The sequence below is a fragment of the Etheostoma cragini genome, chromosome 11, assembly GCF_013103735.1.
Source record: "Etheostoma cragini isolate CJK2018 chromosome 11, CSU_Ecrag_1.0, whole genome shotgun sequence".
NCBI classification, from domain to species: Eukaryota; Metazoa; Chordata; class Actinopteri; order Perciformes; family Percidae; genus Etheostoma; species Etheostoma cragini.
In genome coordinates, this window is record NC_048417.1 from 21877958 (window position 1) to 21894301 (window position 16344).

At 39.8% G+C, this 16344-nt stretch overlaps 1 protein-coding gene across 3 annotated transcripts in view; it reads left to right on the top strand.

Annotated features, from left to right (window-relative positions):
- LOC117952740 (neuropilin-2-like) overlaps positions 1-16344 on the top strand; it is a 98921-nt gene that overhangs the window by 67392 nt on the left and 15185 nt on the right. For 2 of the 3 annotated variants that reach the window (XM_034885263.1, XM_034885262.1), the window contains exons 12-16: positions 5794-5868; positions 6829-6993; positions 11836-12104; positions 12388-12484; positions 15113-15145. In XM_034885263.1, coding sequence (XP_034741154.1) covers positions 5794-5868; positions 6829-6993; positions 11836-12104; positions 12388-12484; positions 15113-15145 — 639 coding nt within the window. The remainder of the gene's footprint in view (positions 1-5793; positions 5869-6828; positions 6994-11835; positions 12105-12387; positions 12485-15112; positions 15146-16344) is intronic. The other variant, XM_034885264.1, reaches the window with a different exon arrangement.

Consider the following 16344-nt stretch of genomic DNA (forward strand, 5'->3'; position numbering starts at 1 on the left):
GATTTCCTTTTCCACTGCAGATAGTACCCACTCAATGTAGAGGATTCTTATCTGATCGTCATAGCAACGACACTCAAAACCGCCTTGCCATCCTTTTCAACGGGACACAAACAAAAACACGTTGGATCCTTTCATTGGCAACTAAAGGACTGTCTGCACTTCGTCAATTGGCTGCCTTTTTTTTTTTTTTTTAATCTAGGTTGACTGAATAAAAAAAATTGTGGTCGATATTTATCCACAAACTCACCATGTCTGAATAGCCAAGCTAGGACGTTTCTTGCCAAGTGACGATTGTGCTGACGATTCTCTCTGACCAATCAGAGGGCTGCAGTGTTTGAACTCCCCCTTCAAGTATTGGCTTAGCTGGCTTGAAACCTCCAGTACTAGGGTCTATCCAAACTATTGTCAATGGAAAACCAAAAAAGAAAACCTTAAAACGAGTTGAGTCAAGCTGTGGGGTACTCGGTGGAAGTGCTGCAATTGATCCACTGTTTCCTTCTCTTCAAACTTTGGGGAACAGTCAACCAGTTAAAATTCAAAACACAGAATAAAAGCCTGCAATCATTTTCAAGTTGAGTGTGTACTGTAATACTCAGACTACCAGGAGACATTAACTACTAAATCTAAACTAAATCTGCTATCAATATTTTCTTGAAAGAGAGATGATACATCAAGTTTATCCTGATACAATTGATTTGATTTGATGTTTCCAAAAAACACATGCAATTGTTTCATCCATGACCCAAAATTGTCATACAGTCTGTCTATCTACCTAAAATGTACAGTATTAGTGCCAAAAAGTACTGATTGGGCTTTGGAAAGTGTTTAAACCATATGCTTGTTAGAAAGCTTTCTTTCTTTTCTCCAGAGCAGTTAATGGCATACTTAGCCTAATGGCTTTTTTTCCACTTAAACTCATTTCCTTTGTAGCTGACTACTGTTCGCTGATGTAGTTAGCCATTCATTGCCGGCAGCTTACTTTTATTATCTCAGTTGTTGTCGTACTTAGCTTCACACTTAAGGCTACAATTGCAGTCACATACCTTGTGGTGCTTTGTTGCACAATGGACTAATGAGCAATTCCGTCTGTAGTTTCCTGACATGAAGAGCTTCTCTGCATCTAGTGTCTCAACTATGTAGCACATGGCTCTACTTTTAAGCCACACTTTAGCCTGTATTATCGGTGGCATTTTAACTACAGTCATCTGCTTGTTCTTATGCCACATTTGACTGGGTTACAGAAATTCTCCTTTTCTGTCTACCAGTCATTAAAACTTGTCGTCCAGTGCCGCACTTACTGTAAAACCAGATATTAATGGTAGCTTGCTGTACAATGGGCTAATTAGGCATTTGGTTTTGGAAGCGTTTCCAGCTCTAATAAAAATGTTTTCCCACGCACTCATCTACAAAGATGGAGCCATAACTAGTCTGGCACTTAAGCTACATATAAATCAAACCTGCACTTTTGGTCTTTAAGTACTGTTGAATGATTTGCCATTCAGATCAATGGCAATGATTTTTTTATTCAAAAACACTTAAGTCTCATTTGATTCCATGCTTTAACATACACCAGACCCATTGTTGTTAGTGCCATAACTCATGTTCTACTAGTCTCTAAATTTCCTTTCACTAAGAACTCATGTTCTACTCCTTTCAAATATAGATGCATTTTTAGTATACAAATTAAGTGTTCCCCAAATTTGGATAAAAATGTTTTGTATAGTGCTGTCAGTTAAACGCGTTATTAACGACGTTGACGCAAACCCATTTTAACGGCATCAATTTAGTTATCATGAGACTAATGTTCTTCTTAGTCTAGCAAACTTTGCAGTTTTTTACACATACTGTTGCAACAACTAGTAATGTTAGAAAAACTACAACAGCATATCGGATCTAGCTTGACCGGGATGAAAACCAACAGGCACGCCGCACACACTTGTTGGGGCTTGTAAGCCGGCCAAAGAGTAGTACCGTTACGTTTTGAGTGGATGGCGAGCGCAAGACGCCGAAATAGATGCCAATAAGATTCTTGATGGAAAGTTTACTTTTTGAAAGTTGCCAAATGGTTCCACTTACAGACCAAAGTGATCTGTGTGTTTGTCGTTGTGAAGTGAGCTATCATCACAGCACGTCCAGTCTATGGTATGGCCAAGCGCACATCTGAACACTACAGTAGGCTGTATGCCAATGTAGTTATCAATAAAAAAACATTTGGACAAAGACCGCTGATCCACTTTTCCATGTTGATAAGAGCATTAGAATGAGAAAAAATAATGGGACAAAAATAAATCAAGGGACAGTTAGTCCCAAAAATGTGCGATTAATTGCAAGTTAACAATGACATTATTGCGATTAATCGTAATGAAATATTTTAATCGTTTGACACCACTATTTTTGTGGCAATTATGTTTCTATCAAGTATACCCTGTCATAGATAGTGCTGCTGGATACAGTTTTAAGTTGCATTGAGAGTAAGTCTACAGAATACGGTGGATGGAAACGTGTTTTTTTAAGGAAATTCTACTTAAAGTCAATAGATACCTACAGCAAACAGTTTGGCCGGTGCTACCAAAGCTACAAGTCATCGGTGGCGGCCATTTGCCAGCTACACAGACACACACACACCCACACACACACACACACACACACACACACGTGCGCACACAAAGTCTGCCATTCAGTCAGTCAGTCCCGTAGTCATTAGGTAAAGGAAACCCCTATCCACAATCATATGCACCATGTCACCAATAATTTAAGTAGTGACGACATTCTCTCTTCCTCAAACACGCATGCACACGCACCCACATACACACTCTCACATACTGTGTCAGTAGTCATTATTTAGGCTGACAGAGGTAGATTTATACCCAGTGCTCTTTTCATAATTGAACAGTTTTCGTCTCTGTTTCCACCTCGTCCTGCTCAGTCAGCAGCTTTACAATGAGCCCGTGGGTCTATGACAGTGCGTGGGGTTATTTGTGCGTGGTTACCCAAACCGAATACCTTCTGTTTCTCAGCTTGAGGTGTTTGAGAGAAATAGATGGAGAGTCATGGCAAGATGCTATAATCAACGGTGTTCATGATGATCCATCTTCAGAATACATATTGGTGTTTCTTTTGCATTCCTTCTATTTATTTTATTTATTTAAAAAACATGACTGACTGTGTCATCATTCTTACTCTTCCCACACAAGTGACTAACCACACGTTTGCCTTGCATGCATTAGTAAGTCAAACAGATAAAAGAAAACTGACCTGCAAAAATGTAAAAGTTTATTTCATACAGTAACACATTTAAAATAAGTTTCATTATAAAGTCATTTATTCACATTAGTTTGCTGACCTTTAGCTACAGATAGGGCCCTGATGGATAGAAATAAGACAGGGATGGAAGATGATGAAGAGGATGAGGAAAGGGAGAAATAACTGAAGAGGAGGTGACAGACAGTAGGCAAAATTGGATTAGACGGGTGGAGAGTTAGAAATGGAGCTGTGTGTGGTCACTAATTAGGAAAATGCTGGTGGGAGGTTAAAGGTGTTATGTTTCCTTCTCTATGTCTCTCTCTCTCTATCTCTATGTGTCTCTGTCCCTCTTTCTCTCCCTCTCTGATCTCCATTCCTCTCTCTCTTCCTTCCATATGGGGGGCTAATTACAGTGGTAAAGGGCACCAAATTAAAACAGCTTAATGTCAGCAGCTGGGAGCTGCTTATCCAATGCTGATATCTAATTTTGTGTGTGTGTTTGTGTGTGTGTGTGTGTGTGTGTGTGTGTAAGTCTGTCTGTCTGTGTGTGTGAGATTTATGTGTGTGATGTGTGTGTTGGCTCACAGCAATATAGGTCCACTCTGTTCTTACATAGTATTCCTGCATACTTTGACTGTGAGCAGACTGTTTTAATAAGTCAGTAAAGTTATGCACATACAGTACATAATACACATTAGAGCTGCAGTGAACTCAAAGCTATTAGCAAAGGCTAGCAAAGGTTAAAAGTTCACACTAAACAAGACACACACTCACAGATGCATATAGATCACCAAGTGACTCATGGAAATATCTAGAACAACCAAACAAGCAGTTAATCAACACTAGTTTCAGATTTACTGAACTGGTGGTTAGAACCGACGTACAATAACAGACAGAAGTAATAGCACAGAGAGAAGCGCTGAGAGAGGAGAGTAAGAGGAAATTGTAGGAAAAGAGCAAAAGAAAGAGACACAGTCTTACTGTAACAAAGAGAGAGAAAGATCTGCGGGCAGACAAACGCTACAGATGAGTGGAAATCAAAATATCCCTCAGGGAGAGATGACAGAAAGAGAGCAAGAGAAAGAGTTATGGAGAAGAAAATTGTGGTTGTGTTAAAACAGAAACAACACTAGATAGGGTTACACGTCAATGCCGGAGAGGCCAAGCAAAAGAGCAATTGTGTGTGTGTGTGTGTGTGTGTGTGTGTGTGTGTAAAGAACTTTCTGTGGTGTTGATGGTGGTCTTGCGTTGCAGAACTGAAACTGGTCCGATTTATTGTGACAAGGAGATGAGATAAAGAGGGAGGGGATTTGGAAAGCCGAATGACAGATGGAAGGAAAGAAAAATGAGAGACAGACCATGACATGTATGTCAGAAAATGAAAGAGAGAAAGAAGTCATTTCTAAAAGTAATTTGACGAGAGGTCTGTACCATGCCAGCCAGACAATCTTCTGTTCCCTTACGTCAACATAAAGACTTACACTAATGTGTGTGTGTGTGTGTGTGTGGGTGTGGGTGTGTGTTGTGTGTGCGAGAGGGTGCTGGTAAATTATTAAGGGCCGTTTAAGGAATCTTAACCAACAGTAGAAAACTGCTTATTAAGACTAGAAGTTCTTTTGGTTTCACTGCCATACCCCACTGCTGACGTGTGTGTGTGTGTGTGTGTGTGTGTGTGTGTGTGTGTGTGTGTGTGTGTCTGAGGGTGCTTCTGTTTGATCTATCATACACTGGTCGCATGCTGCTGTGCACCAAGGTCAGTTTGAGTGCAGCATCTATCATAGCAGTGCGTGTGTGCGTGCTCCAACCTGCAGTAGGTAAAATGAGCCGTGTGGCACAGTCCTCAGCTGAGTGCCAGCTCAGTGTGTCAACTCACTCTGTCACTGCCTGGATCATGAGAAACATCAGCCTTAATACACAGTCCTGGAAAACGACAGCGAAGTGTGTACAGACATCATTAATTGCTGTACACTATCTTTATCTTTCTTTGCTCAAACATCGCTGCTGCACTATGAGGTGAAGCAGCAGTGGAGCAAATATGAATATTTAAAAGCTTAGATTTGGTTATTGTAAGTGCAGTAGTCTTTACTTTTGAGGGAGTGAATGTGTTGGAACTTAAACATAATTAAAGCAGATTAACTCACTCCAATGCTTGCATTACACATAAAGTAAAGTGTGATGTAATATATGTGTCACTGCTCATTATCATGCTTAGGTGGTGGCTGAATACGATTGTTTAGAGTTGCTTGTTGGGTTTAGCAGCATACTGCCGGTGATTAACATGCCAGTAAGCGTGACATGTTGTTTATGGTTGATGTTACCTGGTGATAATAGCTGGTGGTGTTGTAGACAAAAGTGATTATAACTTGTTGTGGAGGGCCACTGCAGGACGGAATTATAGGGCAAAACATAAATACTGGCCTTCCATAACCCACCCAACTTCTTTTGCACATTTGACTGTGTATTTAATGTTGCTGCTGTGTTACCTGATTTTATTCTATTGTATTCAATTCTAAAAAAACTAATCTTTTAGTGTTGTTTTCCTGTGGACAGAAACCACCACTGTACCTGACACTGTGACCCCCACCCTGCCCAGAGTTGAACAGACCACTGCCGCAATGAGACCAGGTAAACGTAATCCAAGTACTCTCACACACTGCATCGCCACACTCACTCATCATGCAGATTTCTTGCAAGCACACATTTTGTCTCTGTTTCTGTCTATGGTCCACCCACACACACACACACACACACACACACACACACACACACACACACACACACATACACACACATACACACACACACACATGCTCTTAAGGTCAAACCTGTGATGTCATCCTGCACCACTGGGCCCCTGGGCTTTGAAATCTGTTAGAGTCCCACAGGAAGCTCCGTTTGAGTGAAAATAAGCTCTCACAGCCAGGAGCTCACCTCCTCATTACCACAAACACACATATTGAGACGAGGATTTTACACCTATAGGTCAGCGACTGTCATGGATGTAACCCTACTGTTACCGATACAGTTTATAATGGTCCTTGTTGATCTGTTTGGTTGCTACATGAGCTGATTGTATTGACTTAAACAGAATACATCATTATTACCAAGTGCATTTTATTATGCTCTACTTTCTCTATTCTATATTGTCATGTAATTGTTTCTAATTTCCCTTGATTTCTCATTTATGCTTTTTTTCCTCTCATGTCTTTCCTTTTGATTTGTATCCACATCCACTGTATCGCACTACTTTCTCTCTTTCCGTTTTCTGTCTATGTTCACTTTCTTTTATCGTCTCCATTGATTCATCTAGCTAGCCCATTCTCTCTTTCCACATATCTCTTTTATTTGTATTCAGCATGATTCATTGAGATGTCATATTGCCAAAACATCTGAACAATGGGAATTTTTCTTTTTAAGCAATGTCTTAATAAAGAGGAACCAGCCATTACAGCATTAATTCACATTAAAGTGAAAAAAACAAAGCAGAAAACGTTTGAATTTGATATGGTGCTAAAAACAAAAAAAAGGTGTATTGTATGTATTTATTCACAATCTGTGTCTATGTGTCTCTTTTACACCCAACAGCCACCACGCCGTCCCTGTCGGCTGTGTGTGACTTTGAGCAGAGCTTGTGTGGCTGGTCGGCTGATCCCCAGTCAGGTGTGAGTTGGTCCCTGCACACAGCCAGCAGCACTGCCACTGGACACGGCACACATGGAACCAGGCAGGATCTGGCACTGGGATCAGACAGTGAGTACCGATTTGTTGGCGATCACATTGGCATTACCGGTACATTTTATAACTAGACCTTTTCTAAGTAATATCAAATATCTTGAGAAATCGCTGTTGTTTGTTCTGTTTACACTGTATTACAAGAGTTTCAGGTCAGTCAGTCCCTAAATTATGTGGCATCATTAACACAAGTGGAACATGTTTTTCTGGGTTTAAACAAGAACACATTTGAATTACTTCTTCTGCGGTTTCAGCAGTTACATCCAAATACCATTACAAAAAACTTGTTTTTGTTGTGGAAGCCAGCTTACTGTTACAACAAGCATGTAAAGGGACAATCCACCAATTTTCCACATGAAGCCTATGAGACTTTTAAACACCAGAAACTACCAGAAATACACAACGTACATATACATGATACATAACCCATAAAACAGCAAAATGTATTGGCAAATATCAATGAAAACACTCTTATGCTGCAGCAACTTAGAAAGCCAAATTAATTCATAATATATTGTTTTTGTACTAGTAATTCATCCAAAGAAACGTGGCTATATTTTTTATATTACTGTGTTTATTCTTAAATAGGATTACTTATAAGTATGTATCAGTTCTGATCTTCACATACATACATACATTGGTATACATTTATCTGACTGATCATCATCAAGCTTTCTCATTCAAATTTTACCCATCCAAACTTTTAATCTAACCTGTCACCAGTACTTTTGATCTTTAAAATAAAATCCACAGGATAAGAACCCATGAACCCATTTTTGTCAAATTAAACACTCAAACTTGGTGACAACTTTGTGTCCATTAAAACCGTTATTCACTTCTTATCTTTCTGGGTATTCCTTATTTCAAGACATTTCTTATTTTATGAAGACTGAAATGAAGCATTGTCATGTTGGGATGTTTGAAGACTTCTATAGCTAATTAAGAGCAAAGTGGTTGTCCTGTGGTGGAATATTACAGATCCCAGCTCTGGTAGGAACCACTGACAGCAACTATGATGCAAGGATTTCACTCTGATGTGCTAAAAGTGTTTGTAACGGCTTAATTGGAGTTTCTGTTAAAAAAATAATAATTAAGGTTTAACAGTCTCACTTTCCCTAACCTAGTTTGTTACTTTGTTATCCATTTTCTCCGTTCTTTTCTACTTCCAGCCTGCCTTTTAAACCACAACTTTCTTTTGTCATTTCTTGGACCCCACATTTTCTACATATCTTATAGCATCGGTCACTATCTACTGTCATTACCTCACTTCAAGCCTTCTTCTTTGCTCTTTCTCTGTCTACTTTTTCTTTTTTTTATCCTACATTTTGTCTGCATATTTCCACTCTCAGACCCTGTTATTACATTCCTTCTTGTTACCCTTACCATGCTTCTTTCATTCCATTCTTCCTCTTTAAGTCATCCATCTATTTTTCAGCTCTAAGTCATACTACAGGATATGATTTCTTCTCACTCCATCACTGTGATTACCCCTTCTTCTCCTAGCTGACCTCTCTCCTATTTCCCCAAGTGGTACTTGCCTTTTACCACATCTGTCCATCTTTAATAAGACAGAAGGAGGATAACCAAGACTGTTTTATCCATCATGCGCAATGACTCACTTACTTCTCCACGTCTCTCAATCAGTGTCTGTCTCTCTCGCTCGTTCTCTCTCTCTCTCTCTCACACACACACACACACACTTACTGTACTTGCATCCATAAGGCACACACACATTCCCCAAAGCGGTCTGATAAGTCAGATGATGGCTTAGACAGAAGTGCTGCCTTGGCTCTTCAGCTCCCCCTGAGGCACAGACACACAAACACACACACACAAACACACACACACACACACACACACACACACACACACACAAAAAAACACTCAAGATAGCACTGCCTGTGTATTAAACACTCAAGGTGTGTGTTTTTTTCCCCCCAACACAAACACATAACCTTTCCATTCACCAAGGTTTTCTCTGTATCTGTTAAAGCCATTCAGTTTCTGGTTGACTGAGCAGCTCCTTTATAAACAGACAGGGCCGTGACATAAGGCTCTCCATTGCTGCCTCAACATGGTCTGTGTGTGTGTAATTGACATAGCGTCCCAGTCTCTGTGTTAGACAGCAACATGACATTAAGTCTTGTTCTACAGCAACATTAGCGCGGCACCCTGTCTGGAAGCTGTCTTGATATGTAAATCAAATTCCCAACCCTTGACAGTAAAAGCCCTTTTAGGGTTTTTAAAGAGAAAATCCGACCCAAACAGAGCTCATAAGTTATTCTTTTGATCTCAGATAGGGCAACACTGCAAATCTATACCCTGTGGAGAATTTCAGCAAAAGAAACACCTCACCCTATAAGTTATTGATAAGGAGAGGAAATGAGAATAAGGGAGGGTTGAAATAACATTCAAAAGAGACCAAATTTTATCATAATCAGTTTCTAACTCCTGATGATATCACTTTGAGTTGATGTGATTGACTGAGATCCAAAATATTAACCAACAGCTTTTTTTATATGATCTTATCTTTTCACCCTGAACCCAAAGTGTTTAAAGCTGTTTGCTGAAATGGCGCTGTAATTCAAGTTAACGATCCAAAAAGGGATTATTTGATTACTTTAATTATACTAAAGCTATTCTAAAATAGAATTTACAGTACTTGTTTCATATGCCAATCGTAGGAACTGTAAAAGAACAAATCTCTTACATAAGCAATCTGAATCTGATATCTGAAAAAGACACAAAAATGTTCATAGTGTACCTATCTGCAAAACATTATCTTACAACATAGTTTCATTGTTTCCCACTCACAGCAACTCAGTCATGATTTGTGTGTTTAGTGTTTTAGTAGCCTTTTTCACAAATTCCACATAAGTGTACTTATTGTGGCAATAAAAGCTTTACTGATTCTAAAACTATAGGGACCACATGCAGAAACTCATGATGCAATTCCTGGCCTCCAATGTCAAAGTCTCGTGAAGTGAACAAATTAATCCAGGCAGCCATTATGTTCAGGGTTGATCCTAAGCGTTAAGGCAGGATGCATTTTCAAAATGTTATTGAAATGAATGCAGCATGACCATGATTGTGTAAGTAGATCATTGAAACTACTGGAAGCTATTGGCCTTTTTTTTATGGTGATTAGTCAAGTTAGGAATCAAGTATAGTACTTTACAAATAGTTCACCGTGTCCATGCCCGCCTTAGCTGTTCAGCCCTGTGTAGGAGTGAATGCACATACTGTACACACTCACATCTCTACACTTAAACTCGCACACTGCACATACCTATATAAATGCTAAACAATGAACTCAAACTCACACACATGGCTTTGACTGACAGATGAACTCGCACTTGCAGATTCAAAACATAAACAAAAATACCCACAAATGAAGCATGCAAACAGACGCCAACACACACACACACACGAAGACACACATTTCCCTCCCTCCCTCAGAGCCAATTCTACATCGCTGCCTATCTCTCCCATGGAGAGTTGTTAATTAATTCCCTCCCTTTGTACGTTCACCAAGATCAAACGAGGAGAAACAGAAAAACACTGCAACTTTCTCTAACTGTACTTAATGAGCAACGGTAATTGAGGTCCCTTTTTTCATTGCCTCCAAGTAAAGAAACAGAGTTACCTCAACCCAAATCCATTATTCATTAAGTGTGATGTGCTGCAAAATCTGCCAAGGGAGGGAAGGAGAAAAGAGATGAAGGTAGTGTAGGCAGATAGATAGATAGATAGGTAGATAGATAGATAGATAGATAGATAGATAGATAGATAGATAGATAGATAGATAGATAGATAGATAGATAGATAGATAGATAGATAGATAGATAGATAGATAGATAGATAGACAGATAGATAGATAGACAGATAGATAGATGGATAGATACATATTTTCTCTCTCTCACCCCTTATGAGATGTCACACATAGCATCTACTGTGTGTCGATAAAAAAGACTATTTGCAGCTCCAGCAAAGCTTTTACTCTGCGGCCAAAATAGACAAACTAGACAAACAACCAACCACAGCAGCAAGCTAATGATTATGGTCCTGTTTGGGTTGGGAAGCACTGAAGCACTGTCGCTCTCTCTCTTTCTTTCTCTCTTGCGCTCTCAATCTCTCACTCTTTCACTCACTCACCCCTTTCTTCTCTTTACCATCTTTGCTTTCTGCTCATCAATTATTTGAGCTCAAAGGAGAGAGAGGAAGTGAATTAGATGTAAAAACAACACAAAAAACGATAGTGTGTGTGTCTGTGTGTGTGTGTGTGTGTGTGTGTGTGTGTGTGTGTGTGTGTGTGTGTGTGGCGGTAGCACACGCACCGACATACACACGTTCACAAGCATTGTGACTATTGGTATGATGGCTGTGCTGACTGAGTAGCAAAAACGGGATGAGCAACAAAACGAGGCGTCAGCATTCAGAATAATTAGGGCTTTTCAGCACTGTTGTGTGTGTGTGTGTGTGTGTGTGTTTGTGTGTGTGTGTGTGTGTGTCCATATCCATTAGTCTTATTTGCGGTTTAAGCCTCATACCATAGAAATATGGTAGTAAGGCCTTAAATGCTAAGCAACCACATCCCACTGCATTACTACATCATACTGTACATTGGACCTGTTTCACCAGCAACTAGGAATCTGCTTTGTGCACCAGCACTGTCACAAATCATGCAAATAGCACTGAAAAACCACACATTTGGCTTCATATTAACATCCCTACGCTATAAGGAGGGATGATGAATCAGTTTAAAGGCCACTAATTTGTCATATTTTAACAAGTCATTAATCTGAAACATCTTATAATAACGTAGCATCTGCCACCTCTCTGTCTTTTAATTTCCTCCAGATTTCTCAGGAAACTACCTCCACCTGGACGCAGGCGCCCATACCCAGCGCAAGCGAGCCCGGCTGATGAGCCCCGAGGTGGGGCCGGAGCAAGGCCCGCTCTGCCTACTTTTCTACTACCAGCTCCAGGGGGAGGCACAGGGGAGCCTGAGGGTCCTTCTGAGGGACAGCGACCAGGAGGAGACGCTGTTATGGGCCCTAAAAGGAGACCAGGGGCCTCACTGGAGGGAGGGCCGCACCATCCTGCCCCAAAGCCCCAAGGAGTATCAGGTAGGTGTTGTTTTTTAAACTGGGAACCAGTCATTTACCATCATTGATCTTTGCTGCACATAACCAGTGACAGAAACACAGTCTAGTTGCAAAGTGTATGATTAAGGGAGACTTTAAATGTCAACGTGAAAGATTAACGCCCCTGTTAAAATATTTATGAATAGTAGTTTTATGTCTATTGATCATCTGGGGTTTATCCACTTTTTTGCTGATCACTTAATTGTAACTGTTCATATATAATAAAGAGCCTATCGTGATATATCTCTGTCCCTCTATCATCTAGGTGGCATTCGAGGGCTTTTTTGATCACCCAACCAGAGGCCACATCAGAATAGATAACATCCACATGAGCAACAGCATTGAGCTGGAGCAGTGTACACGTAAGTCCCATAACCTGTCTGTCCATTTACCAGGATGTTTGCTTTATTCAGTCAATCAGTCAGTTAGTCTGTCCGTCTATTTAACTATCTATGTGTCTGATTCTCTAACTATACTCCACACTGCTTCTTCCATGTTTTTACCATAGACCGGCAAGTGAAAAGGGATAAAACCTCATAATGTTTCTTGTTTAAATACATAGCCACAAACAAACACACACGCACACACACACACACACACACACACACACAAATATATTAAAAAAGGGAAAGTAGGCCAAAAACGGCCTGTGGGCCTTTTTCTCTCATTCTCTCATTCTCTCTCTAACCCTAGCCTTGTCTTCCATTCAGTCTGGACCATCGCTTAGCCATAGAGCAAATGTGTGTGCTTGTGCATGTTATTATGTGAATAAAATGCTTGAGAGATTCTGTCTCTCTCTCTTACACACAGACACAAGCTGGTCAACCAGACTATGTTTAATAAAGATTGGCTTCAACAATAGAAGCTTTGTTATTACTTTAACAGAAAAATACAGACTTACCTGAACCCCACAAAGTCAGGATTAATGTGAATATTATTTTCTTTATTATTATATTTTAATGTAGCAGAGCAGCCCTTCACTCAGCACAGCAAGACAATGACAGTTAGCTTGATGTGAGCACACATATTGGCCTACACACACATGTATAATGACTACCATCAGTGTTTCTGACATTTCACGCTGCTTCTCTTTCCACCTTATTTAAGTGAGCCTGGTGTTAATACGTCTCATCTCTGTCCAACTTCTTGTTCATTTAAATTTGTGTCCACTATAACACAAACTGAGTTTTTCCTTTGGTCACCTCATGGGATGATGGTGTGTTTTAATGAGACCATTAAAACACACCAGAGTAGAGTACATTGTGCAGATTTGTTAAATGAGTATTACACCGATTTAACACATAAAGTTCAGTTTACTAGTCATGAGGAGTATTACCTAACCTGTGAAAATGAAGTCTTCTGTGGCTCTGGAGGAGCTTTATCGAGTTTGAAATAATAACACTAATGATTTCATCAGGTTACTCTCACTTTGAGCTTTTACCAGACAGGAATGGTTCACTGAACTGGAGTTATGTGCTATTAGTCTAGAAACTAAAGATCAGGATGTGTCAATGGCTATAACTCTTTAGTGTTTTATTGGAAGTTATCAATATTTTGCATTTGCCACACAGCTAACATTTTGCACTCTGGCATTTGTAATGTTGTAACTCTTTTTGTTGGTCTGGTCTGAGTCACATGCCAGTTTTCCTATTTAAATATTATGTTGACCATCCAATAAGAGAGAGGCAAGATAATATAATCACAGGTCAGAACAAGACTGTTGTTACTGAGGGCTTTAATCTGGGATGACATGGTCACCACTACCTCTTTCACTTTTCCACCCGCTGTGTTTCCACCATTCTGTTTTTCTTATTATACCATCACCCGCTCTTTCATGCCTTATATTCTCTCTTTTTTTCCTTTACCTATCATCTCTCAACACAGTGCTGCAACTTCCTTACTTGTGATGCCATTTTCTCTTCTCCCTCTGATTTTCTCTTTTCTTTTCCATCTTCTCTCTCTCTCTCTCTCTCTCTCTCTCTCTCTCTCTCTCTTTTATTTTTATAACAGATGATGTATCCTCTGGCAAATAATAAACAGCAGTACATTTCAGTCCCTCTTCCAATGACCCTTTAACTTACCTCCACCCTTCCTTCCCATTACTATATTTCCTTTCTCTTCACCCTCCCCTGACTCTTTTCACCCCTATCTTCCATACATCCCCATCTTTCTTCTTCTCGACCCAACATGCCTGCTGCCATCAACACCTTGTGTGTCACCTGAAGAAAAGACAGTGAGAGAGAGCAGTCACAGGAAGAAGAGATGTAGAATGACAAAGCAAAAAGAAGATACACTTACTATCTTCTTTTTGCAAGTCAAAAATGACAGAGTCACAAAGCGAGAGAGACATTCAGGGAGGACCCGCTTCCTGTCTTCGAACCAATCCTGTCAGCCCACTCTTTTGTCTTCCTCTCTTCGTCTTTTCTTCATATTGGAAAAAATGTTCTGTCATGCAGGAGGATTTATGGGCCTTAAGACTCCTATATCATCTCGGAACTTTGCAAATCTTTATTGATTTTTTTCAAAAAGGAGTAAATCATGTCATGCTCATATTTTATCTTTACAGTTCAGCTCATTCTTTAGAGAGTGACACTGACACCAAGGCCTGTCGAAGCTAGTGGATCCATAATACTTTCTCATAAACTGTTTAATGATGTAAGCAGCACTTTTCCTTTTAAGCTCTTGACATGAAAGTGATTGACTAAACAGCATAAAATTACTTCCTTCTACAGTAAACACAAGGTTAAGTGTCTAAAATTCTTCCTGAAAGCCAAAAGTAAAAAGACTTAAAACAATAGGTAACAAAATATAAAGTTCTGTCTGGGAGCATCTCCAGTGAACAGGAGTTAAAATGTATGAACTCTCATCGAGTCATCTGAACTTTAATCACCAAGTGAGATTGATCCTACTGCGGTTATCCTTTTATTGCTTTGTCAAGCATAACCGCTACTAACCATCATTACTTATATTTCTTTTTCTCTCTTTTCCAGAGCCTTTCCCTGCCTTAACTCCTGGCATAACCAGTAAGTCCAACTTCTTGTTCCATTTGTACTTCATGTGCCAAATGTCTTTGTGTGCTTTCTGCTTGTTGCTACGCTCAGCTCGCGGCACTGCACTGGCCCAGAGTAACCTTTTTAGTGCATACCATATGTTACATACACCTAAAGGGACATAAACCACACTTATTCTGAAGGAAAAAACTACGTTTACGCATTTACATCACTTCCAATCCAATCTATGGTTTGTGCGTTATTGAATGATGTATAATATATCAGCGTAACTATGCACCTTACAGTTTTAAAACAGTGCTTATGACTGTGTCAGAGTTTACTTTATTGATAGAATATAATATTTGAAATTTTAATCTTGTTTAAGAAAGAGATGGTGACAACATTGCAACTTGATGAAATGGATCCACTGCATTGTTCCAGCATGACTCCCTGCATGCTGGGCTGGCAGAAAGTTACTATTTTGCTACTACACAAACAAATTTCTACACATGATGATTTACTACAACAGCATTGTTGGCAGACTGAGTACTACAATGGTTGTATTTTCACATCCCACAGATGGATACGTTTTTTTTTAAGTTCAAAACGTCTTTAATGGTGTGTATCATGTTGTGTGTGATCTGTCACTTGTATGTATGCAACACAATGAGTGTGACTATAGTGTGCACAGACCCACAGTGAATTACTGACAGTTACTACGTCATTAACAGTGTTCCTTTTTGTATTGCTTCTATGGTAAATTACTTAAAATATGACATAGGAATACAGTCATGTTCGCACTGTTCAGACAAAGTGAAACAGTCTGGTCTTTCTCAGTCAGGTTGTCCAACCCAAAATACTTCTTAATTGTAAAGAACAGCAAACTCGTTCCTCATCCATTCTTACTTTCTGATGTGCTGTCACCATGTTACACCATACCAGGAGCCTCTCTTCTTCCATCTCTTTACTGCCTACTTTTTCTTATCCCCCTCTTCTGCCCTTTTCTTTCTGTTGCTCATACCCTCCTATCTGCTTCTCTACTTTCCTCTCAACCAGTCCTTTTCATTATCTTCCTTCATTGCCTGTTTTCAGTTTTTCTCCTCCTCTCCTTTCCTCTCCTCTCCTCTCCTCTTGCATAACTCTGCTGTTGATCCCAACTGAACGAAAGGTAGAACTGTTCACCGTCCAACCTGTGTGTGTGTGTGTGTGTGTATGTGTGTGTGTGTGTGTGT